This window comes from Trichoderma gamsii (assembly GCF_001481775.2).
Source record: "Trichoderma gamsii strain T6085 chromosome Unknown Scaffold_6.2, whole genome shotgun sequence".
NCBI lineage: Eukaryota > Fungi > Ascomycota > Sordariomycetes > Hypocreales > Hypocreaceae > Trichoderma > Trichoderma gamsii.
Window position 1 is genome coordinate 431,307 of NW_020171343.1, and position 22,805 is coordinate 454,111.

Below are 22,805 nucleotides of genomic sequence, written 5' to 3' on the forward strand. Positions count from 1 at the left end.
TGAGGGGAAACTGTTGGTGACCGCTGTGGAGCTGCTAACTTGGTGCTTGGCACATGGGTCTTGGGATATCAGCTGCGTGTGACGGTGTTGCGCTGAATTGTTTGGTTTGGGTAATTCTTCTGCTGTGCTTGTTCTATGTTTGAATTTGCGGCTTAGAGTGTGCAGACATGTGCATGAGTAAGAGGATCGGCAACGCACTGCTGGATTTTAGACGTCACTCGTACGGTAGAATATTTACGTTAAATCTCTATCAACAGAAAGGGTGATTGCTACGCTTATTCCAAATATCTTTGCATGACTTGTTATCGCCAAAAACACTCATGTGCTATAATCCAAGAGCACTGTATTTCCCTGTTAATGCATGCTCCTTGATAATCATCCGCATTCTCTTGGCTGCGCCGTCGTCATCAGAGCCTTTTCTTTTCATGCCTCTCACGGGTAGCTTCGCATCGGCTGCTTTTTTTCTGGGCTGCTTTTTCTCCTCCTCCTCCTTTACCCTCTTCTGTTCCTTCTTTGCCTCGGAGCGTTCTGCTTCTCGGCAACAATGACGTATATCTTTATCTCGAAGCAGCCAGGGTATATCCAGGATGTCGCGATGAAACTTGGTCCGCTTCTCCCAGAGCACTACTTCTTGAGCTGTGTTCTTCACGATGACCATCTTTTCAATGTTGATCTGTCGTTCGTCACGGTACGTTGATAATCCTCCTTTCACGTCAACTACCGTGCCTACGTCAATATCTGCGTAGGGGTCTGCCTGTTGTAAATCAGCCGCTCGTGCTTCTGTCATCGCCCGGGGTTCGCAAGCTGCCACTTCATTCTTTGGTTCTGCAGAGATTGAAGCTGTAGTCACGGCAAAAATATTGCTGCCGCTGCTGTCATCAATGGAATATAGTCGTCGGTTGACGAACTGTTCGACGGCGACGACGACACCAACGATTCGCACCCATTTTATTGGCAGGTTGTTGTAGAAATAGAAATGTTCCGCTTCAACAAGAGTAAGTTTTTAGAAAAGGACCAGAATCAACTTGAGAACTCCTCTCTCTATCGCGTACGCACCGTCAAAGCCGGCATGTTGATCCAGAGCATGGATTTCGGCAGCGTGCAACAGGCACCACGTATTCACGGTTGGCGATAGGTGGAAACAGTATCGCGGGTAGAGTGTCGGCTTGCTTGTCTCGCTCATGGAATGTCTATCCTGGCGCCTTGATTCACTGGCGAATCAAGGTGCACAAGTCCATGGTCGCGCAGCTAATTTCGCTTTCATCATCTGAAGAGAGAGAGAGAAAGAAAGCAGAAATATGAAGATGCGTTCTGGGAAAGGTCAATTCGGCTGTGGCGCGCGTCACTGCTTAGGCCCCGCTATCGTCCCAGGGAGCTTGGATAAGCTGCGGAACACTGTGACAGGCCGATCCAGACAAATAGGTAGCTAATAGACATATGATAGAACCAATCGCAAATATGCCGTCAATTGTTCAATTCATGTACATTTGTCTCATTGTCTGATGCTGTAAATTACCAAGATATTCCTAATAACCTGTGCTACACGACGCCTTAACCTCAATCCCGAACCCTTTCCCTAGTAGCTCAATGGAGCAAATAATAATCCAGCCTGTAATCCCATACTCCAACAAACAAATTGATAAGTCTACCGGCGAGATCTCGTCGATCGTCGGCTTGAGCCTGAAGCAGAGTTCTCCTCTTTACCAGAAGCCCTTGCCTTCTTAAGCCTGGCCGCAGCAGCTTGAAATGCTTCCTCTGACGGCTCCTCTTCCTCTTCCTCTTCCTCAATAACGCGCTTCTTGCCCTGCTTCCCAGCAGAGCTCTTTGCCTTTGCACCGTATTTCTCAGCCAGATGGTCGAGGAAGCCCTCAGACCGATCTTTCTGGCGCTTTTGAATCAGAGCTGCTAGATCGTCTTCTGAGTTTCCCTTGCCCTTCTTGCCCTTTGCCTTACCACCAAAGATCTTGTCGTGCACACCAAGCTCCTTGGCCATCTCTTCGGCTTCTTGCTCTTCTGCCTTGGCCGCCTTGGCACGAGCAGCACGTTTCCGCTTGTTCTCCTTCTTGTAGGCTGCGAAACTTGGGACGTCGCCGGTCTCAATTGCTTCGTCAATAATGTTGCGAAATCTCTCGTCATCCTCAACGACATCACTGAGCATTACTCGCTCATACACCTGGTCCATATCGCCTTCGCACTCTTCGTAGGCAATGAGCAGATCATCCTTCTCCTCGTCAGACTTCTTGTATTTCTCGGCAAATGTCCTGATGGCATCTTCGGAGATTGCATCCTTGAACTGCTCCCGGTAGTAGTCGCTCCAGTTGAAGCCCTCGGAGTCAACAATGGACTCGGAGGTTGATCCAGTGGTGTCATATCGTTTCCGTCGCGCAGCATCCGAGAGGACGGCGTAAGCGAATGCGATGCTTTGAAAGGCCTCGTGCGCCTTCTCTTTCTGAGACTCTGGGACTTTGTCTGCATGGTTCAAGGTCAGCGATCGTAAGTCATGGCCTCTCTGAATTCATCTGTGCAACCCACCTGGATGGTTCTTGAGCGCTGCCTTGCGATATGCGCTCTTGACCTGGTCAGCGGTTGCGGTGCGCTCTAGCTCTAGGACCTCATAAGGGTCTATTGTCGGCGGCTCGCTGTCCGCAAAATCTTCGTGATCAGACATTTTCAAATAGCAATGGAACGCTGCAGATTTAAGTGTGGCGTGCAGAAACTTGAAGGAGGGTAGGCTGATGCTCTGTATCTGTGTCACGCGTCGCAACGCGCCCAGGAACCCGTTAAGCTTAATGGAGTTGGGGCTTGGGATCCACTAACTTCCGGCCTTTGGGTGCCTGAGCTCGCTGGAGAGAGCTGTCCAGCTACCGGCGGTCAAATTGAAAGCTGACATAGCGCAGCATTGGATACAACATATTTCTTACATGCGCATCCTCAATCATCTTTGCTGAACATATAAAATAATGGACTCATCCACAAGCCAAGATCACAAGACGTCAATGCAGCACGCATTAGAATTAGCAAAGAAGTCCCCGCCAAAGCCGACCAACTTCCGCGTGGGAGCCATCCTGATGAGGCTTGAAGATGGTCACATTTCCGCCGAGGGCTACACTTTGGAGCTTCCAGGCAACACACATGCCGAGGAATGCTGTCTCTTAAAGCTTGCAGAAGAGCACTCGACCACCGAGGAAGACTTGTCTACTGCGATCCAGAGCCCGCACGTGCTTTACACCACGGTCGAGCCCTGCTTCAAGCGTCTAAGCGGCAAGCTGCCGTGCGTTGAGCGCATCCTTCGTCAGAAGTCCTGGATCAAGAAGGTTTACGTGGGAGTCCTGGAACCAGAGACTTTTGTTGGGAAGAATCCCGGCCGCCAGCTTCTGGAAGATGCCGGTGTCGAGGTTCACTACGTGCCTGGATTTGAGGAGGAAATCCTTGCGGTAGCAGCTGCTGGTCACACATCGTCATGAAGCTGTCAGGCGAAGGGTTCTGCTGCTGCAACAATGCGGATATCTCCTGATCAAGCATACCAGTCACAAGCTGACAATTCACCTTTAAATTGTTGAAATCATCTGGCTTGGAAAGACCAAAATAATGCGTTTTCCTCTAAAAGAACAGAGAGAATAAAAGCACAAGCCATCATGGAAACCAAAAGGGTGTATAGTGTATACAACAGAAATAGCGAATCTGCTTAGATGGGGATGTGGGTGGGGACAATAACGCGGGGTTGCGCCGCTGAAGAGAGCTCTCCATAGCATTGAACCAACTACCTGAGGGACATACACTTACAGATACATACCTGACTTGGCGATGAAAACTAATTGAGAAAGTAGTCGATAGGAATCAGCATTGTTTATCACGGCATAGCACAAGAATCGCTCTTTGTTCTCTTCATCTCCAAGGTTTCGTGTCTCAACTCTCTACAAAGATCAGGAGAATCTAAAGCTTACTGCTCCACCGTCTTCTTCAATCGTCTTGGACAACGCCAAGAAAACAAGCACCCGTAGGCGAATCGCCATCTGATTCGCGGATCAGCAGCTCAAGCGCTAGACACCCTCCTGAGATCCCTGCTCAATATAATATCCGGCCTCGCATCGGATTTCCAGCCGATCCCGTGGCGTCCGGCAAAAGAGGAGAAAGTATTCGTATTACCCAACGCCTTGATCCATGTCCGCGTGACGTCGTCAAGACAGACTGTTCATGAGCTGATACTGCCTATGCTAAGTTAAACATTTGTTTCATATATCGCTTCGCGTTTGTCTGATACAAATAGCTCTCACCCCCCCTTGTGTTGTTCGGGGCCCAAAGTTTACCTCACCGCCCACTAATTGCTTCATATCTGTTGTCATTTGGGAATTGCTAGCCAACATGCTTGAACAAAAGATTGTATCCTTTGAGCCGGGAGACGGGTTCAGCATTGTCGGTGCTAATATATTTGCCGACGAAGAAGACTTCCCAGGCGTGGTTATTGCGGCATCCAATCTATCTCAAGACTTTACCAAGGTCATCGGATGTCAATCCAATCCCATTGTCAAAACTGGCCCTTCGCCTTCCGCAGGCAAATCGTGTATTGTTATCGGCTCTCTGGACAAATCTCCGACACTTCGGCTCCTGAAAGACCAAGGGAAAATTGATCCCAGTCGGATTGAGGGAAAATGGGAGTCATGGCTGACGACAATTGTGCACAATCCTTTTGATGGCTACGATAATGCATTGGTCATTGCTGGAAGTGATAAAAGAGGAGCTATTTTTGGCACCTATTCGCTCTCAGAACAAATTGGCGTATCACCGTGAGTATCTTTCTACGAAACTTGTCATGAGAGAATCTCCTAGCTGATTAGGCATCAATCGATAGATGGCATTGGTGGGCTGATGTACCTCCAAAAAAACAACAGCAGATTGTTGCTTTGCCCGTAACCACTTTCAATGGAGAGCCCAGCGTCAAGTATCGGGGCATCTTTATCAACGATGAGTGTCCAGGGATGGACAGCTGGGTCCACGAAAAGTTTGGCCCCAAGTTCGATTCAAATCTATATCATTACATCTTTGAACTGCTCCTACGACTCAAAGCAAACTTCATGTGGCCCGCAATGTGGAGAGGATATCCTTACCCTGGCCGGTCTTTCTTTGTCGATGATCCCAAGAATCAGGAGCTCGCAGACACATATGGTATCGTGATGGGCACCTCGCACCACGAGCCAATGCAGCGGGCCATGAACGAGTGGTCGACTACACAGCCTGAAGGCACCTGGAACTGGGACACAAACAAGGCAAAGGTTACTCAGTACTTTGAAGAAGGTGCAGAGAGGGCGGTGCCTTATGAATCCTACTTCACCATGGGAATGAGGGGCGAAGGCGATGTACCAATGACAGGCGGTGACCCTGTCAAGATCCTTACCGATGTATTGGCTGTCCAGAGAGACATTATCAAGAAGAACTATGGAAAGGAGGATGGAGTTTTGCAACTCATGGCACTCTATAAAGAAGTCCAGGGATACTACGAAAAGGGGCTTGTAATCCCTGACGACGTGACGCTCTTATTCGGAGACGACAACTTTGGCACCATTCGCCGCCTTCCAACAGAGGAGGAGAATAAGAGGTCTGGGGGCTCGGGCTACTACTACCATTTCCAGTACACAGGCTATCCGCGCTGCTACAGATGGATCAACAGCAATACTCTGGGCAAAGCTCTTCATCAGCTTCAGTTGGCTCACTACCGTGGTGCCAATCGTATATGGATCTTCAATGTTGGAGATTTAAAGCCTGTCGAGATTCCCATGAGCTTCGCATTCGACCTAGCCTGGGATGTCAATTCCATCACGGCCACTACTCTGCCGCAGTACTTTGAACACCTTGCTACACGTGAGTTTGGCGAGAAATACGCAAGTCAGATTGGAAAGTCCTGGTACGATTTTAATAAACTGGTGGCGATACGTAAGCAAGACCACATTGACGCATCTACGTTTGTCATTCAGAAGTACCACGAATCTGACAACATCCTTGCGCGGTGGGGTAAACTCATGGAGGAAGTTGAAGCCATCTACTCGCATATGGAGGAGGATCAAAAGTCGGCCTTTTTCCAGCTCGTGCTTCATCCCGTAAAGGCCACCTACATATTCACTCAAGTTCGTGTGGCTCAGTACACAAATCAGCTTTTCGCCAAGCAGCGCAGGAATACGACCAATGTCTTGTTGAAAAAGTGCATCAGCCTCATGGATGACGACCATGATTTGTTCGAGGAGTTCAATTCCATCTCGGATGGCAAATGGGATCTCATACTTCGTCAGCCGCACTACGGCTATGGCGATACCGGCGCGGAACCCTCACGCAACATGATTGATGGACTTTGTTACGTGCAAACTAAAGAGGACTCGAATCCGAGTGTTGGTCATATGGGAATAGCCGTTGAAGGCATTGAGGGCATCAACGCTGGTCATATCAATGAGGATTCGGATAGAACTCATCCATCCCGCGGAGGCCTCGAAGCTGGAGTGACCCTTCCGTTTATCACTCCTTACGGAGAACAGACCCGTTACTTTGAGGTATTCCATCGTGGTACAAAGGAGTTCAGCTGGAAGGCCAAGCCACAATATGACTGGATCAAACTGTCCACGTACGAAGGCCATCTCAACCCTCGAGATGATGATATCAGAGTCATCATCACCATTGACTGGGTGAAAGTGCCTGCTAATTTCGATGCCAAGGTCATGATTGAAATCACTGGTACTCGCGATGGCTACGAGCAGGTTCATTTGACTGTCAGGAACAGTCGTGTTCCGGCTGACTTTGAAGGTTTTGTCGAAGAGAGCGGGCACCTAGCTATTGATGCCGGGACCTATGTCACAGAGCCCTATATTCAGCTGCCTGCTCTCGGTCGGCCTATTTCTGGAGCCGTCACGCTCCCCTTCGATACCGATTTCAGCAAGCCGGATGATATTCCATTTCTCAAGTATCCGATTTACGTCTTTTCCCAGCACGATAATACTAATCTCGAGCTTCAATTCAACATGACGCTTGAAACAGAGAAAACAAAGCGGATGCAATATGATGTGCGCTTTGACGGTGGATCTATCAAAACATATCGCCTTACCGAGGATGAATCGAATGCCGAGGACACCCCTAAAAACTGGGCCGCCGCCGTCATGGACTGCGTCTGGAAGAAAGGGCACAACTTGGGCACGGTGAAGAAGGGTAGCCACACGATTGAGGTGCGGCTTAGAAGCCAGAATGTTTGTCTAGAAAAGCTGCTTCTTGATCTTGGAGATTTGCGATATACGTATCTGGGGCCGCCGCAGAGTGACTTTGTTAAGGAGGGGAAGAGTAATGGTATAGACGCTATTGGACATATGGATAGTTTGGAGATTGATTTGGGCTTTTGATAGGGATTTTTTGGATATGCAGACTAAATCAGGATCTAATAAGTATTTCTTTCTTATCAAGAGGCTACAACTTCATTTTAACAATTAAGTAATAGAACCTGACAAACAGTATATTAAACGTCAAAGCCTATCAACAGCAGTATATACGGCGCATGCCACGATATATCGATACTTTATTCGCCAATCCTATACGCTCACTGTCAGTTTACCGTGTATTCTAAATAATCACTTTCAGGATCTACGAACCTTGCAACGAGCTTCTTCGCGCTCACTTTTCGGTCAAATAGCGCCTGCACTCCCGCAACAATACCATTCAAACCATCCGGAAGCACTTCAACAGGGTGAGGCTGAATCTTCCCTTCTGCCAACAAATGGCTCAAGTATCTGTAAAACCAAAATGCAAACTCCTGGTCCACTTTTGCCTGCTCTTCGCTAACTATACCCCACGTATCGCCATGGGAAGAACCAACCATCGTGGCAGAGCGTTCAACGCCGTCTGGGAATTTCCAGTTTTTGTCTTCGACAGGGTCGACCATGTTGATAGTGCCACCTGCAGAAGCAGCAAGTACTTCTGAGATGGGCTCGTAACTACGAGGATCAGATATGGAATCGAAAGCAAGCTTTATCTTGTTCGATCCTGCAGCAGTGATGATCTTTTGCGCAACGTCTCCTGTCCGGTAGTCGATGATGTGATCCGCCGCATTGAGTGACTTGACAAAGTCGATTCCATCTCCGGCAACTGTGATGATGGGTCCGAGGTTACTCAGTTTAGCGAGCTGCAGCGCAAAGGCTCCCACGGCTGTCGCGCCGCCCCAGATCAAGATTGGGATCTTTTCGGCATTTGCTTCGGGAATGGCTGTTGGCAATGGCACTTTCAGGGCCTGGTACAATGCAATGGCGGCTGTCATAAAGGCCAGGGGAAGCGAAGCACCTGATTCGAAGGAGATGTTTGGTGGCAAATGAAACGTTGTGGTAGCTCTGACAATGGTGTATTCGGCGTAGGTGCCGTGGGGAGTGAGCATGCGGTGAAAGCCGGCGACGCGATCGCCTGGTTTGAACTCGAATACCTCTGAGCCCACTGCTTCGACGATACCAGCTACATCGTCTCCTGCGTTGAATGCTTCTGACTCAGTACGTTGTCGTGTGGACTAAAGATTGAGAAGTTGTAAATAAAACTGAGGCCCGTGTGGTAGTATAAGTCATACTGATTCACCATACCTTCCAGTCTTTCGGATTCAGCCCGGCATAAATGACTTTGATGAGCACTTCTTTTGGTCCTGGTTTTCTTCCAGCAAGTTAATAACAAGTTTGAGACTCGTAATCATTTTAAAGAAGCAGCGTACGGAATTGGTGTCTCTTTAATGACGCCGCCATATTTAGGCTTGGCATAGATGAACAGTTCTTTCATTTTTGAGTTGTTCTACTAACGGTAGCTGGCACAATGTTGAAGTCGAAGTAGAGAATGGGAAAGCGAAAGTATTTAGCAATGGATCTATGGACTATTCTCATTGCAGTTATAGCCGTTTAATTACCAGCTTCCCCTCAAACCGTGGCATGGAGGTATTAAGACGCCATCTACAGCATGTCTTGTCAGTTCTGGGAACTACGACTCCACATCGGAAATACGTGAATGTAATCTACCGCGCGGGTAAAATGGATGTGTCCATCAATTGCTCCCTCTGCTACATCCCATGACGCGACTCCTTTCTCTTTCCAACGAAATAACACAGGTGGTTCAATGAGATCGACAAAAAAAATTTCGCGTATTTAATATATGATCGTATGAACAGATATTTATGCGACATGTTGACTTAAATTTGTCAGCGTTGTAGCTAATTCCGAGTTCTTTACCCACACAGCCCACGAGATAGTTGTAGCATTGCATACTATGTACCTATATTGCATTTAGGCTAGGGTAATATTGCTGGTGTGTCTCTATTCCACTTCATCGAAAAGCACTTCATATATTTAAATGCTTCTTTTCACACAATAGTATGCTGCCTTTCAACACTTATAATTAAAGCTGTGTTAAATTGACGGAGCGCCTTCCACTAACGCTGCATATTAAGACAGCTATTTGAGTGAAGTTTGAATTCAGAAAGACATAGTAGTGTCCCGTATTGTAGATATTGAGATTAAAAAAAAGTCCAGTATTGATAGGCAAGCTCTTATGTTTCTTAAAATTACCTGTGCTATAGCCTCAAGTTAGGCCTTCATTTTTTAGACCTCAATAAACTGTCAAAAACTTAGACGAAGTATGTAGTACTAAATATATCAATTCTCTGAGCTATGACTAGGTATTCAAAAGCTGTACATCCAAAGTACTTTTGTTACCGACAGAAGTATTCTGAGAGCACAATCCTTCTAAGTATGAGCATTGCAAACTTTCCATACCTAAAGCTACCTAAGAAGAACTGTATCCAATAGAAAAGAGTGCTGCTTATCCAACTGCCGTTTTGAGGTTTACCGGCGACATTGCCTTTTACATCTATCACAGAGTTCCGGTGACATGAGCCTGATACTTTCCCAGGCAAGATTTGGACACTGCGGCGTGACAAAACTGTTCATGACAAGATGCGGAGGCCCATTTAAGAACCACCAATCGCAGTAGTCCCATGCTATTCGGGAACCATAATCGACAGCCATGACGTGGCCGTTTCCGCAGCAGATGTTGCCATTGTCGATGCAAGTAGGCTTAGTGCAGGGACAGATGTCATAAATGCGAGTTCTTTTACACATTGTGATGGGATTCTCTCTTCCTTGGGACAAATTATGGTGGTTTCTTTTCTTTTCTTTTTCCTTTGTGCTGAGGGTAGTACGTCTGTCAATACAGCTTCAAAAAGCATAAATGGATATCGACTTGGTTAAATATTTTATAAAATGCTCCAAATCACCACCATTGGCGTAGAGGATGGCTGACTCACTCATAGCCCAAGTTGAACAGCTACTGAGTGATTGACTGCTATTGAAGTGCGTATTATACAAGATAGTGCGGTGAATATGAGCTCAGCCTTGGGTTGCAGTGATAGAGCTGTGTATAGATACAAGATTAGCGAGTTAATATTGTGTATGAAAACCTCTGCGCCAGCACTGCTAATAGTGAACAGCGACTGAACAATCACCCGTCATACAGTTCTCATATAAAACCACAGTTCAGGACAGCCAAATACCATGGCTTATATAGCCTTCAGTACAATCAAGCTTATGAGATGGCAGGCCAGCTAGGATAATCATATAAGAGTAATATTCTGATCAATGGCATACCGGTTTACCTTCGATATATGGTATCTGTTACAGCCATGGCTGCAGGTAGCCAACGCACCTCGTGGCTTTCTCACAGCTTTGGCGATTCTATCATTTACCGTCCAGAGCATTGTAGTTGCCATGTGATCAATATCTGTACCTATACTTTCTAGGTTTATACTAATGAAGGCAATGATCAATGATATCGCAAGGCAGGCAATGCTGATATTGTTTGTCCTTTGGGGGTCTTGTACAGTCGACAAGACGCTCTAGCTGCTGTATTAGCCATGCCGCATCATCTTACGGGGCGGGCTAAAAAGTCAGATTAAATAACATATTACTCATATGCGGCTTAAATAATCGAGTAACCGGCCAATAGTGTGTTGGAGTTTTATTTATGGAAGATGCTCGTTATCTCTTTATACATCTGTGTTTCCATTCTTTTGTCTCATCCGCGGGAAGTAGTAGCCTTTTGATGACAAGCGGCCTAGCCTATCTGGCCAACTCGGTAGGTGGACTAAGATTTTCCATGACTCGACTTATAAGCTACGAATGCGGTTTTATGCGGAGAAATTATAGTACCTATGTCCGCTGATGGAAGCATTACAAAGCTCATAATTCCACAGTCGCCCGTGCTTGCTCTAGGATTAGCTCAGGGCGGCGACGTAGTTTAATTGGTCGGTAACTAAGCTACCTGTAGTACTAATTTTACCAGTTCTTCAGGCGGACTTTGTAGCAAGACCATTACACGGATCTTCGGTATTAGGCGAAGCTTGAATATGGAATCATTTTCTTATTATCGTAAGAGGAAATTACAATGTTTAATAGATAACTATAACTTTATCAAAACATTTGCAGTCTGTGTTTGCATAGACAGTATCCGACTTTGGGTAATAGGGGGGAACAGAAAGCCAAATCGATAGAAAGCGATGAGCCACTACAAGGATTTTGGAGCTATGATGTTACTTGCATGAGATGTACCAGATATCAACAAGGTTCCGTGATCGAAATGCTAATCTAGTAACTTTGTGCAGGCCGTATTTAGTGTCCGCAGTGTCTGAATGCGTTACATTCTGCTCCATTCATACCTCATTGTCTTACATGCTTTAACGACTATACCCCGAGAGAGGGTTGGTCTAGTAGGTCTATGCTGGCCTTGCTAGGGCTACAAGCTTGCGGCGCTGTTTTCTATCCTGATGGGGCGAATAAAGCCGTGGCATTCTTTTAATGAGTTTGATAAACAAAGAACGCTAACTGAGACTAGTAAATGGATTCCACAGCTGATTTTAACTCGTATAGTCATGAACATGAGCTTCGAATCTTAACTGCCTAGCCTATATTACGTAGCAGAGCAAATTCCCGTCAACCGGCTTCTAGAATAGATCATATCGCGACCTTTCCTGAGCGGTGATGGTTGCTAACTTTATTACTTATTCAGGAAACGTCTCTATTGAATACATAGCGAAGCGGCATGTATCCCAACGGCAGTGATATCTACCTAATTATCAGCTGAAGATTTAATAGCTTCATTCTCCTATTCAAAATTGTATATCTGATCCACGAGTTCATACTAATATACAAGTCTATAATACATTTAGCATTGCTGAGAACATTTACCTCACTATACTCAGGGAATAGCCTCCTTCCATATCTTACTGTTCAGTACAAATGGACGAGTCTCGTCTATTTAAACCTTTGAAGATTGGCAATATCGAAGTCAAACAACGGGTTGGCATGGCAGCAGTCAGCCGCTGTCGAGCTGATGGCGATCATGTGCCAACAGAGCTCATGAAACAGTATTATTGTCAACGAGCTTCAGTACCAGGCACCTTACTAATTGCTGAGGCTAACCTGGTATCAAAAGAACAAGACGAGCTGCTCAACGTGCCAGGTTTATATAGTGTACAACAGACGACGGCTTGGAAATCAATAGTCGACGAAGTCCACACCAAAGCAAGCTTCATATTTGCTCAGCTATACACGATAGGCCGTGCAGGTTACAGAGAAGTGAACGACGAAAAGGACTTCGAATTCAGAGGCTCGAGCGCTATTCCATGGAGAGCTGATGCCCGCACGCCAAATGCGATGACGCCGGCAGACATCAAGGAAACCATACGACATTTTGTACGGGCTGCAAAGAATGCGATGGAAGCTGGCTTTGACGGCGTCGAAATCCATGGTGCAAATGGCTATCTCATCGATACTTTCATTCAAGATGTCAGCAACCAGCGTGATGACGAATATGGCCGCAGTATTGAGAATCGATCTCGTTTCACATTCGAAGTTATAAAAGCTGTTGCTCATGCAATTGGCGTTAATCGAGTTGGACTTCGCCTAAGTCCGTGGAGCACATATCAAGGCATGAGAATGAAGGATGATGATACGATCTCGCAGTACACAGACCTGATTAAGAAGGCGGACAAGTTAGGCATTGCTTATATACATCTAATTGAGTCGCGCATCGCTGGCTGGGATGACGTTCCGGAGAACGGGCGATTTGATTTTGCATACAGCATTTTCAGGAGGGCAATCCTTGTTTCTGGGGGCTATACGGCCGAGTTGGCACGGAAGCTTGTCGACGAACAGCACCCAGACAAGGACATTGCAGTCATGTTTGGGAGATATTTTACATCAAATCCAGACCTCGTGTTCAAAGTACAACAGAATCTGGAGTTTACCCCGTTCAACGAGGAGGACTTTATTTATTCCAAGTCGTCTAAAGGATACACTGATTATCCTTTCAGTGATGAGTACTTAGGAAGTCTTAATGTTTTGACGCAGCTACTCTGCTGAGGAAAGGACTTGTTCTTTTTTTATAGCGAATTTTAGCGTTCAGCGTTTTTCTTCTGATATATGCTATATAATTGTTGATTATCTATAGATTCTATAAGCTTCATATGTACAGAGCACGCTCCATCGAAGCACAGAAGACGTGAAGTAAAAGCGCGTGGGCAGTTCGTCCTCTGGCGAGAGGCCAATTCTCTGCTTGCCTTTAAGAGTGTCTACATGCCAACACAGCCTACCGAAGTTGCTTCGTAATATCAAAGCGGGAGGCATGCAGTCATCTGTTTCTTTCAACAAAAGCCTTTAAGTTGTCCGCATGTACCTATGAGAGAAGACGGCAGATATAGGCACATTTCCTAAATAGGCAATTTTGTAGCAACCTGAGATTCCACGAAAGGAAAAGTCTAAATACCGGTACTCAACAATGGCGTGGGGCACCGCCTGATCCGCGATGCGCGTATTCAGGCTTTGAATAAGCCAATTCTCTAGTCACATTGCCAGGGCGAAAATAAAATTCATTGAGTTGAGAGCTATTAAGGATTTGTCTGCTTAGGTATTATTCATCATGGCAAGCACCTTCTTGCCATCCCCCAGAACCCCCCGTATACCGACCAAAGACCAGCTCTCCAACCAAGATTCCCGCAAGAACAGCCAAAAAAATTCCAATGTTAAAGGTCATGACTGCTAGCATTCTTTGCGCCAATATATTAGTTACAACGTTGAACCTAGGCAAAATTGCTGTTGACTTACAGGAGATATCCAATCAAAGCTCTTGAAAACTCCATAAACGCCCTAATACCGTCCTTTTCAAGACTCCAGGGCCCACTTGGCTGCCAATGCCCATATATCTTGCGGATTGACATGTTCTTATCGGACTGTTCCTGAGAAATGAGCCAGTCATCACCGTCCTCTTCATTCGTCAACGGGTCCCGTTCAGGATTATTTTGCCTCAGCATGTAAGTGGGTATCGGGGTTGCTTTGGCCTTGAAGAGCGCGCGACGGTTACGGCCGGTGGGCGGAGCAGATAGTGTATTCCTACTCTGGACTTGCTCGGACCAGGCTCGCTCTATTTGGGCTCTTAGTGCTGCCAGGAAACGGTTGAAAAGAGTCAGGAGGAAGAGAAACGCCACAGTTGCAGCATATGCTGCTACCGTGGTTGTGGTCCATGCTGTAAAGAACAGCGTAACACGGATGTTGGTGGAGAAGACTGATGCCATGGCCATTCCTCCCCCTCCTTTAGTTTCGTTGGACGGTGCAGTTGGCGCATATGAAGTCACCGCAAGGCGTTGCATGGACTCCATGTCTCTCTCTCTCTCTCAAAAGTGGTTGATGTTGAAGGGTTGGACCATGTACCAAGACACTGTTGTGATTCAAGGAGGTGTGGGTGACTACTGTTGGCAAAAGAGTAGCTTTATTGGTAGCACAACCATGCCTATTATATTTGATTGAGCAGTTACATGGGACTTGATCAGAAAGGCAACCAACATCAGCCTAAAAGATAGTTGCAACTAAACCATTAATAACTAACTACACTTATATGTATGTGCATGTAAATGTCTTTACTTAAAGCCTAGTCAGTTATTAAACAGGTTATACTTACTAATTGTTAGGGCAATATTTAGAACAAAATTGCTATACAATAGTGTTTTACATTTATATATTTCAATTGTAAGCTATATTTACCATATATTAGCAGACTTCTTTTTCTAATAGCAATTATATGTTTACCATTCAACTTACTCTATTTATGAAAATATAAAATAATACAAACTAAAAACTAAAATTCAAGTTAATTAGATAGTATATATTGGATATTAAATATTCAACAACTAAGCCAAGTTTACTTCCCTTATAAGCATCATGCTATAACTATAGCTACTAGATCATCCCATTTGGTGAGCCAGTAAAAACTAGCTCAATTCAACTCATTCCCCAAGCTAGCTGTATCAGAGCTAAGAAACTTGCTCGCCGAATCCTTTCATCTTACGTGATTTACGATACGGAACAAATTAGTATGGTACACATATGCCTGCCACCGGATACATCAGAAGAGAAATGATTTCACGGTGAGTTTGGTAACTTATTCGTATTCCATGTCTAAGAGAGCATTCTATTAAGCCAGTTCTGTTTCGCTGTGACTGCAGCATGGATAAGTGGCACGCTAGGGTTATCAATCCCATCGAATAAGTGAAAGGCCCCTGGCCAAACATGTAATTCACAAGTTGATCCGCAACGCCACATATTCATGGCATATAGAACAGCTGGGTCTCGGAAAACCTCGCACTCGGCAGCATCGATGTATGTTGACGGGAGCTTTGACAGGTCTGTTGCTCTAGACGGCGACTGATATGGAGTCGTCTTGTCTGTGCCCCTGTCTTGTCCCATGACGTGCGCCCAAGCCATCCGATTGGAGACACCACACCAAGGACTACCGTACTCAAATTGCTGGTCAGAGATGGTGTCGCAGCGATCATCCAACATAGGAGACAGTAACATCTGTCCTTTGACAGGAATGGTGGGCAGTTGTCTGTCCCGGGCCATCAAACAGACAGCAGCAGCTAGAGCCCCTCCACCAGATGACCCCAAAATAACAATTTGGGCCGGGTCAATTCCAATAGCAGCGGCGTTCTCAGAAGTCCAGACAAGTCCGGCATAGCAATCTTCTGCAGGCCCCGGAGCGCGAGTCTCGGGCGCAAGACGGTACTCAACGGATATGAAAACACATTCGATACCCTTCATAATGTCCAACAGCTCTGTGACGCCGGTGAAGCGGTCACCAGCAACCATGCCGCCGCCGTGGATGTGGTATAAAGCCGGTAGTGCGGCTGAAGTTGGCTGCTTTGGCATAAAGACTGATAGAACCAAGCCATCATTGCCCTGAGGCCCCGGAACGAGAAACTCTTTGTGCTTGAGATGTGGCGCACCGTTAATGATAGACTCTGACTGATTGGCAACTGTTTCTCCTTCTTCGCCAGCTGAATAATTGCGCATCAAACTGAGGTCCAGCTCCTCCGGTAGAAGGCACGAGTCAATAATGGGCGCGAGCGCAGGATCAATGGCTGGTCGCGAGATTTTAATCCTGGGATCAAGCCGTGCCGCTTGAGAATAAGGGAACGGGTACGTCGACATGTTTTGAGCCATTTACGCGAAAAGCGCAAGGGATGACCTTGGTGAAAAGTTTCCTCTAGCAGTAGTTGGAAAGGTCAGGGAAGCAGACGAGTAGGTGACTTCATGTTACTGGTAGGTGGTAGTTAGCAGATGCCACTCTTTTATATTGTTGCACACGTATTGATACCTGTACTTTGTGTACTTTTAGTGGGCTGCAGTGGGCATGGCCACTATGAGGCTTATTGGATTACATGCACCTACCCATATGAGGCCACGGACAAAGTCCACAACATCTATGCTACAGTAACACACGTAATCTGCATCCAATTGAGAGAGTCTGTGTCTTACAACATTGAGATTTTGGCGAAAATTTTCTTGCTAGCCCTATTTCACTCCGTCTTGAAAACCGACGTCTCAGCGTGCTAACCACTTTTCTGCTACATTTCTCTCAGGCATTCTCCAACAAGCTTGTTGATCTCTTCAACCAGATCGTCGCTCACGACGCCCTCTTGCCAGCTGTATCCAATTGTCATTGAGCCATCTCCGCCGGTAGCAACGCTGACAGTGACTGCGGCACCAGTGACCAGAGAGCTTCGACTGAGAACCACTTTGCCAACCTGCCAGATGGAAGCTTCGCTTGTCTCTGAAGTAGCGCGGGTGGGAAAGATTCCGACATTTGTGACTTCGAATGCTGCGTCCCGAGGCTTCCCAATCATTGGCTTGAAGATGGCAGAGACATCAGGAATAGTCTCGAGAGCAGAAACGGCCGTGTAAGGCTCTCCAGAAGGCGAGACATTGCTCAGGTAATCGTTCACCATACCCGAGACTTTCCTAGCGGCGGTCCATACGTCGTTAACCGAATGGGGGGCCTTGGGAATCTGCTCTGGCCGTTTGAATAAAACTCCAGTGGCATCGATGTATGATCCAAATGCATCATCACTGACTTCTCGGGGCAATTGAAGCCATGGGCGAATGTTAATGGGGATGATACAGGTGAGAGCCTCAACATCAGGCGGAAGAATGTCGAATAGCACCGTGGCAAGAGTAGATGAGATTACAGATGTGACTGAAAGTCCATTCTGCTTGCATTTGAGGAAGAAGGATTTGGAGACAGTTGGTGAGAGTTGGAAACAAGTCCAACGAGATTTGCAGGGATGCTGAATACTGTTACCTGTCCATTGATTAAGAGGCTCAGCGGCATCGGCGGGGGGTGCTGGATTGATTGGAAGAGGATGCAGTTGCCCGAGAGCTGGAAGGATTATCGCATCTTCCTTTGGCGCCACCGTCTCTTCTCTTTTAAAGCAGGCCGCAGGTGTGGAAGTAAAAGCTTCCAGTGCATCATGGAAAGATTTGTGAAACACCAACCCGGACACGCCATCTCCAATGGCATGATGGTAGATGAATGCAGCCGTAAAGTCCATCTTTTGCTCAGCGCTTTGCAGGACAATCATGCGCCAAAACGGCACCGTGCCATACCCAGTCTTGAAATCGGTGTTGTGCTGATCTTCAAGAATGGCATCGAGCTCGCGGTCTTGCCCTTCCCCAAGATCATTCCAAGGCTGGGATCGCGTGAGGAACTTGATGCTTCGACTTAGATCTACTGAAGGAAGTGAGGCAAAATGCGCATCAGGAGTGTCTTCATTGACAGGTATGGCACTGAGTATGCGATACTTTTTGACAACTTTTCCCACAGCCAAGTGGATGAGATGACGAAGGTCGAAAGCGGTAGGTGGTACGAGTTGAGAGAGTCTGTAGTGAACTGACAGGCCGACATTGTTGAAGAAGCCCAGATGGTGGCAAGTTGCTGACACCTGCTCGAGCTTGCCTGCAGTATATTGTTAGAGAAATGTGGTAATCAATAAAACAATGTTTTACGTTTGCTTTATGTTACCTAGTGGCCGCAGCTTTTCAAGCTGTTGGATATTTGCCATTGTGCTCTTACTACCTAGGTGGGTATGAATGAGAAAGAATCCTCTGTTGGACGACTTAACGGCTTATTTATAGAAGAACAAACTTCAAGGTTGTATAAGACGTACCCATGTTAAGTTATAAAAGAGTAGCAGCTTTTAAATTACGTATATATATTATTTCTTGGCTGTCTAGGTAGCTTATTATTAATTTCTAAGTTACAACTAAACTACATATAGTATAAAAAGCAATACATACCTAGATATAACATTATTTAAGAGTTTAAAGAGAGTATTTATTTAAAAGCTTTAATATATTCAATAAAGAAAAATCTCTTGAGAGTTAAAAGTTTTAATAAAAATCTTTATATGAAACTTAATATTCATTTGTATATACTATAATTTTAAATAAAAATTGGTTTACTGGAATCATGAAACTATTTCTTAGCATATCCCAAAGCAGCATATTAATAATTATATTTACAAAGTAAAGAAATGAGAATATTCTCTATATACTTAACTTACTATAAAAGTTACGCCCAAGAGAAGTGCTCAGTATGTAAATAAACTCCTCCAGGCTTAGAGCTCTTCAGCACATTCAGATTTGCTTCAGCAACAGCATTTCTAACATCATTTTGCATACTGATAGGTCCACAAACATAAACAGCAAGCGACTCCCCTTCGTTTGTTACTTTTGCCACCTCTTCCTCCACAATGAGCGAAAGCTGAGGCCGGCCATCGAGTTCCTTGATCAAAGGCGCCGACGCCGGAGTGTGTGTTTCATCTTCTGGGGCGATGATGTTCTCTCGCGAGCAGGAGGGCTTAGTCGATATTACTGGAAAGCCAGAGGATTCATCGGTAAGATCCACCTCTTGTGCAGCCTGACCAGTCAGGTGTAGCTGGATGCGAATATTGGAAAGAGAATCTTTATGCGAGTATCGGGACAGTAGCTGCTGGACAGTTCGTATATACCATATACGACTGCTAGAATCTCGAGTCGCCACTATGACGCTCAGAGTAAATGGCCTGGAATTGATGCGCTCATTACTACCCGTTTCTTTCATAGTGCTGTCAAGATCTGCTGCCTGGCCACACTCTTCATCAACGGCCTTTGGTTGGCTTAAGATGAACTGCTCAATAAAGGGTAAAGTCCAGCCCGCACCTGATCCACCTGCAATGACAAGAAGACGGTCACTATGGGTGTATGATTGCAAGTTAATCCCTCCATACGGGCCATCAACAAGTACAGGAATGGAGGCACCTGGGAGCTCCAGGGCATGCTGGTACAAGCGTGCCGTAAAGCCGCGTTGATGGCGGATATAGAAGATGAGTTCAAACTTCCCATCTATACCTTTGGATGGCAACGAGCATATGGTAAACGGATGCGCCGAGAGAGCTTGGAGGAATCCAAAGCCAGTGAAGCGGAGGAAGCAATGCTGTCCCGGTATCCATGTGAAGTTTGCAGGGATTGAAATGCGCGTAAAGCCGCCATCTTCAACGGTGACCTGGGCCTTTGCGCGCGTGCCGTACTCAAAGCAGGTCCGCAGCCATGGATACACATAGCAGGGGACGTACACGGCGGCTGTAGCAATGAAGTAGTGCCTGTGGAAGTATGAGCGTCTGGGCCAAAGGGATGCTGGCAGCCACTGGTTGATCTTACCACGAAGTCAGTGTGTAATCGCAATGCCAGAAGAATATCAAGACGAACACGGCAGCAGCGAGCAAATGGGTCGCTTTAAAGAATTCATACCCCAAGTTTCTGCGTAATACGTTAGATATGCAGTCTTGATGGAATCATAATCTGCGCCATCACCTACCGAATGACACTGTGGGAAGCAAAGGTAAGCCAGGCCTGCAAAATAATGGCCACAATACCGGTCCAGTAGAATATAAGGCCCATCTCAAACTGCATAACCATGTCGCCAAATCGGATGTGATAGACGATGAATGGAAATGTATGCATCAGGGCAAGGACGAAAAAGGCATAGGATATCCATCGGTGAAACACCTGAAGCTTCTCATGCGATACGCCTGTGAGGAGTGTAATCCAGTTCGACTTGCTCGCCGTCGCGCTGCGGAAAGTCAGTACTTGGAGGAATGGCTGTCGGGTCGTCTGAGTGGCCTACAAGACAAAAGGCATACATGCCAGGGCCATCCATCCCGATCTTGTTCCCAACGGCGGGGAGCCGCCAAAGTCCAAACTTGGCCAGTAGTATGGCTGGGGAATCAGATCCATGCCTGCCAGCGTAGAGCATTCTGTCAGTCCCAATGCCCCGTCTCGTCCAACGAGGCAAGCCCGTGAACTTACAGAAGAAAAAGACAGTCCCAGCAGCTGCCAGGAGCAGCATCCCCAAGGGGGCCGAGTTCCAACGCAGCGTTTGGACATGGAAGCCGCGGTAAGACAAGTATCGTATCAGCGCCGTCACTTTCTGCCACGGAGAAGAGCCGCGCCATGTGCGATGTCCCAGCACTTGCGAGACAACATTGCCAATGACGAAGATGCCGAGGACACTCATGAAAAAGGCAATAGTCGACAGCGCAAAGACGTGATCAGCGATGAACCTTGTGAAACATGTCAGTCAGTGATGTCGGGAGGCGTAGGGCTATAACTTGAGAGTTGATGTTTCTCACCAGAAATGCCAGCGCTGCTGGTAGTATTCACACTGCTCTTCGGTAAAGCCAAAGCTGTCGCAGGTAAACTCGCGACTCCCCGTCAGGGTGACGGGCGGAGTGAGCCAGGCGGCGGACATGGCGAATGCGTCTCACGGCGAAGCGACAAGTCTCGGATGTGTATCTCACAATAGCAGAGACAACACAACACAGGCTTCATCTGCGGGCGATGCGGGCGCGAGGATGGAATGGGCCAGCTCGGCTCGGGCAGTTGCTAGCATCGCTGCGCAGCTCCAGAACCTCGTTCCACGGCAGAGGTCGTTTTGTATGCCATGGGATACTGAGCCTACCTACTAGACCATCTGCTGATAACTTCAATGGTGCGGCGTACTACACTTGCTGCTCCGTATATTTGCACTACTGAGACATTAGTCTTGACGGCTGTGGCGCCGGCACATACTCGTAGCAAGGTTCAATTTATCCCAAATGGGGCACGAATATCCAATGGCGGAGACCTCGACAAGAGGAGACGTGCAGCCCATTCGCCCAGAATCATCCTGAAGTCGATCCACGGGGTCTAGCCACACACACGTTTGCAGTAGCGCGATCTCTGGCACCGGTTTGAGCAAGTTTGCGCATGTAAGTCTGGACGACTGCGCGTCTATGCAACAACTACGCGACTCATGGTCAACTCTCAGGAGCTGGCGCGCTGGAGCAGTCTGAACCATCAGCTCGTCCAAAGACACGCAGATTTGGCCTTTTCCTGTGCAAAATGGCATCAACGTCGTCGACGTCGTCTATCATGTGACTTGTTCTCGGCGGCCTGGCCCGGCGGAGTGCCCAGGCTCCAATATCCAATATCCAATATCCAATCGCACTCTCGCTACGAGATGGACAGAATTGCTCGCTCTTCTATTCGTCCTCATATCAAAACGTTGCTGGCCTGGGCTCTTCATATGTAGTTGCTGCCTTTGTGCTCATCCTCCACTTGACGCGGAACTGGGCACGCGTACAGATACAACAATCGCCATCATGGACATGCCATCTTCGACAGCCGGCCCAATGTCCATGGGCTCATCCAACACGACGATGACCATGGAGTCCATGGCCATGGTGTTCTTCACCTCCACAAACACGCCTCTTTGGTCCTCGGCTTTCGCACCCAACACGAGCGGGCAGTACGCCGGCGCATGCATCTTCCTGATAGCTTTCGCTGTGGTGTTTCGCATCTTGCTGGCATTGCGGTTCAACCTGTACAAGGTCATGGCCGCGGCCAAGCAAAGGCGTGGTGGCAGTCTGCTGCCGCCGGACGTGGCCGAAACCAAATCGACACCCCGACCTTGGAGAGCCAACGAGGCTGTCATATCGGGCGCGCTTGACACGGTGATTGCGGGAGTAAGCTATCTGCTGTGAGTTGAGTTTGAAGTACCTCTGTAAGGTTGACTGTCAACCCAGTCTGCTGACCTTGTCTTAGTATGCTCGCAGTCATGACGATGAATGTTGGGTATTTCCTGTCGATACTTGGTGGTATTTTCGTGGGCAGCATGCTCTGTAGTCATTTGTCAGGCAGCATTGGGAGCCATTGAGCCACCGATCAAGTGCCTTGAAGAATTGAAGTTTGTTGAGACGGCTGTGTAATGAAATCTCTTGTCGAGCGAATCCGCAGCCAGTCTCATAAAGCCAGCAATGGAGCACATTCGCGGTTTGCGACATACAGCCCATCTAGGCTTTGTTATTCAATCACCTATTCTGAACGTGCACAAGATAGATTCAAAAATCC

General features: G+C 47.0%; 9 protein-coding genes across 9 annotated transcripts; 4 read left to right on the forward strand and 5 right to left on the reverse strand.

Moving 5' to 3' along the window:
• Window positions 1-325: 325 nt before the first annotated feature.
• TGAM01_v202454 (hypothetical protein) lies at window positions 326-1,071 on the reverse strand (the record flags this gene model as incomplete). The annotated part of the gene is made up of 2 exons (XM_018804847.1): window positions 326-984; window positions 1,053-1,071. The coding sequence occupies 2 exons, from the start codon at window positions 1,069-1,071 to the stop codon at window positions 326-328; spliced, it is 678 nt and encodes a 225-aa protein (XP_018661838.1).
• Window positions 1,072-2,960: 1,889 nt separating this feature from the next.
• Window positions 2,961-3,464, forward strand: TGAM01_v202456 (hypothetical protein; the record flags this gene model as incomplete). Its single annotated transcript, XM_018804845.1, has 1 exon — window positions 2,961-3,464. The coding sequence occupies one exon, from the start codon at window positions 2,961-2,963 to the stop codon at window positions 3,462-3,464; it is 504 nt and encodes a 167-aa protein (XP_018661836.1).
• An 898-nt stretch (window positions 3,465-4,362) lies between these two features.
• Window positions 4,363-7,373, forward strand: TGAM01_v202457 (hypothetical protein; the record flags this gene model as incomplete). Its single annotated transcript, XM_018804844.1, has 2 exons — window positions 4,363-4,784; window positions 4,850-7,373. 2 exons carry the CDS (start codon window positions 4,363-4,365, stop codon window positions 7,371-7,373), a joined length of 2,946 nt encoding a protein of 981 aa, XP_018661835.1.
• Window positions 7,374-7,546: 173 nt separating this feature from the next.
• On the reverse strand, window positions 7,547-8,781 carry TGAM01_v202455 (alcohol dehydrogenase; the record flags this gene model as incomplete). Its single annotated transcript, XM_024549000.1, has 4 exons — window positions 7,547-7,559; window positions 7,620-8,521; window positions 8,592-8,658; window positions 8,717-8,781. 4 exons carry the CDS (start codon window positions 8,779-8,781, stop codon window positions 7,547-7,549), a joined length of 1,047 nt encoding a protein of 348 aa, XP_024406239.1.
• A 3,503-nt stretch (window positions 8,782-12,284) lies between these two features.
• TGAM01_v202458 (hypothetical protein) lies at window positions 12,285-13,409 on the forward strand (the record flags this gene model as incomplete). Its single annotated transcript, XM_018804842.1, has 1 exon — window positions 12,285-13,409. The coding sequence occupies one exon, from the start codon at window positions 12,285-12,287 to the stop codon at window positions 13,407-13,409; it is 1,125 nt and encodes a 374-aa protein (XP_018661833.1).
• A 547-nt stretch (window positions 13,410-13,956) lies between these two features.
• TGAM01_v202459 (ctr copper transporter) lies at window positions 13,957-14,701 on the reverse strand (the record flags this gene model as incomplete). The annotated part of the gene is made up of 2 exons (XM_024549001.1): window positions 13,957-14,092; window positions 14,151-14,701. 2 exons carry the CDS (start codon window positions 14,699-14,701, stop codon window positions 13,957-13,959), a joined length of 687 nt encoding a protein of 228 aa, XP_024406240.1.
• A 796-nt stretch (window positions 14,702-15,497) lies between these two features.
• Window positions 15,498-16,541, reverse strand: TGAM01_v202460 (hypothetical protein; the record flags this gene model as incomplete). Its single annotated transcript, XM_018804840.2, has 1 exon — window positions 15,498-16,541. The coding sequence occupies one exon, from the start codon at window positions 16,539-16,541 to the stop codon at window positions 15,498-15,500; it is 1,044 nt and encodes a 347-aa protein (XP_018661831.2).
• A 404-nt stretch (window positions 16,542-16,945) lies between these two features.
• TGAM01_v202461 (hypothetical protein) lies at window positions 16,946-21,165 on the reverse strand (the record flags this gene model as incomplete). The annotated part of the gene is made up of 7 exons (XM_018804839.2): window positions 16,946-18,333; window positions 19,059-20,017; window positions 20,076-20,174; window positions 20,233-20,487; window positions 20,542-20,653; window positions 20,724-20,977; window positions 21,047-21,165. 7 exons carry the CDS (start codon window positions 21,163-21,165, stop codon window positions 16,946-16,948), a joined length of 3,186 nt encoding a protein of 1,061 aa, XP_018661830.2.
• Window positions 21,166-22,057: 892 nt separating this feature from the next.
• Window positions 22,058-22,580, forward strand: TGAM01_v202462 (hypothetical protein; the record flags this gene model as incomplete). Its single annotated transcript, XM_024549002.1, has 2 exons — window positions 22,058-22,420; window positions 22,500-22,580. The coding sequence occupies 2 exons, from the start codon at window positions 22,058-22,060 to the stop codon at window positions 22,578-22,580; spliced, it is 444 nt and encodes a 147-aa protein (XP_024406241.1).
• Between the last annotated feature and the right edge of the window lie 225 nt (window positions 22,581-22,805).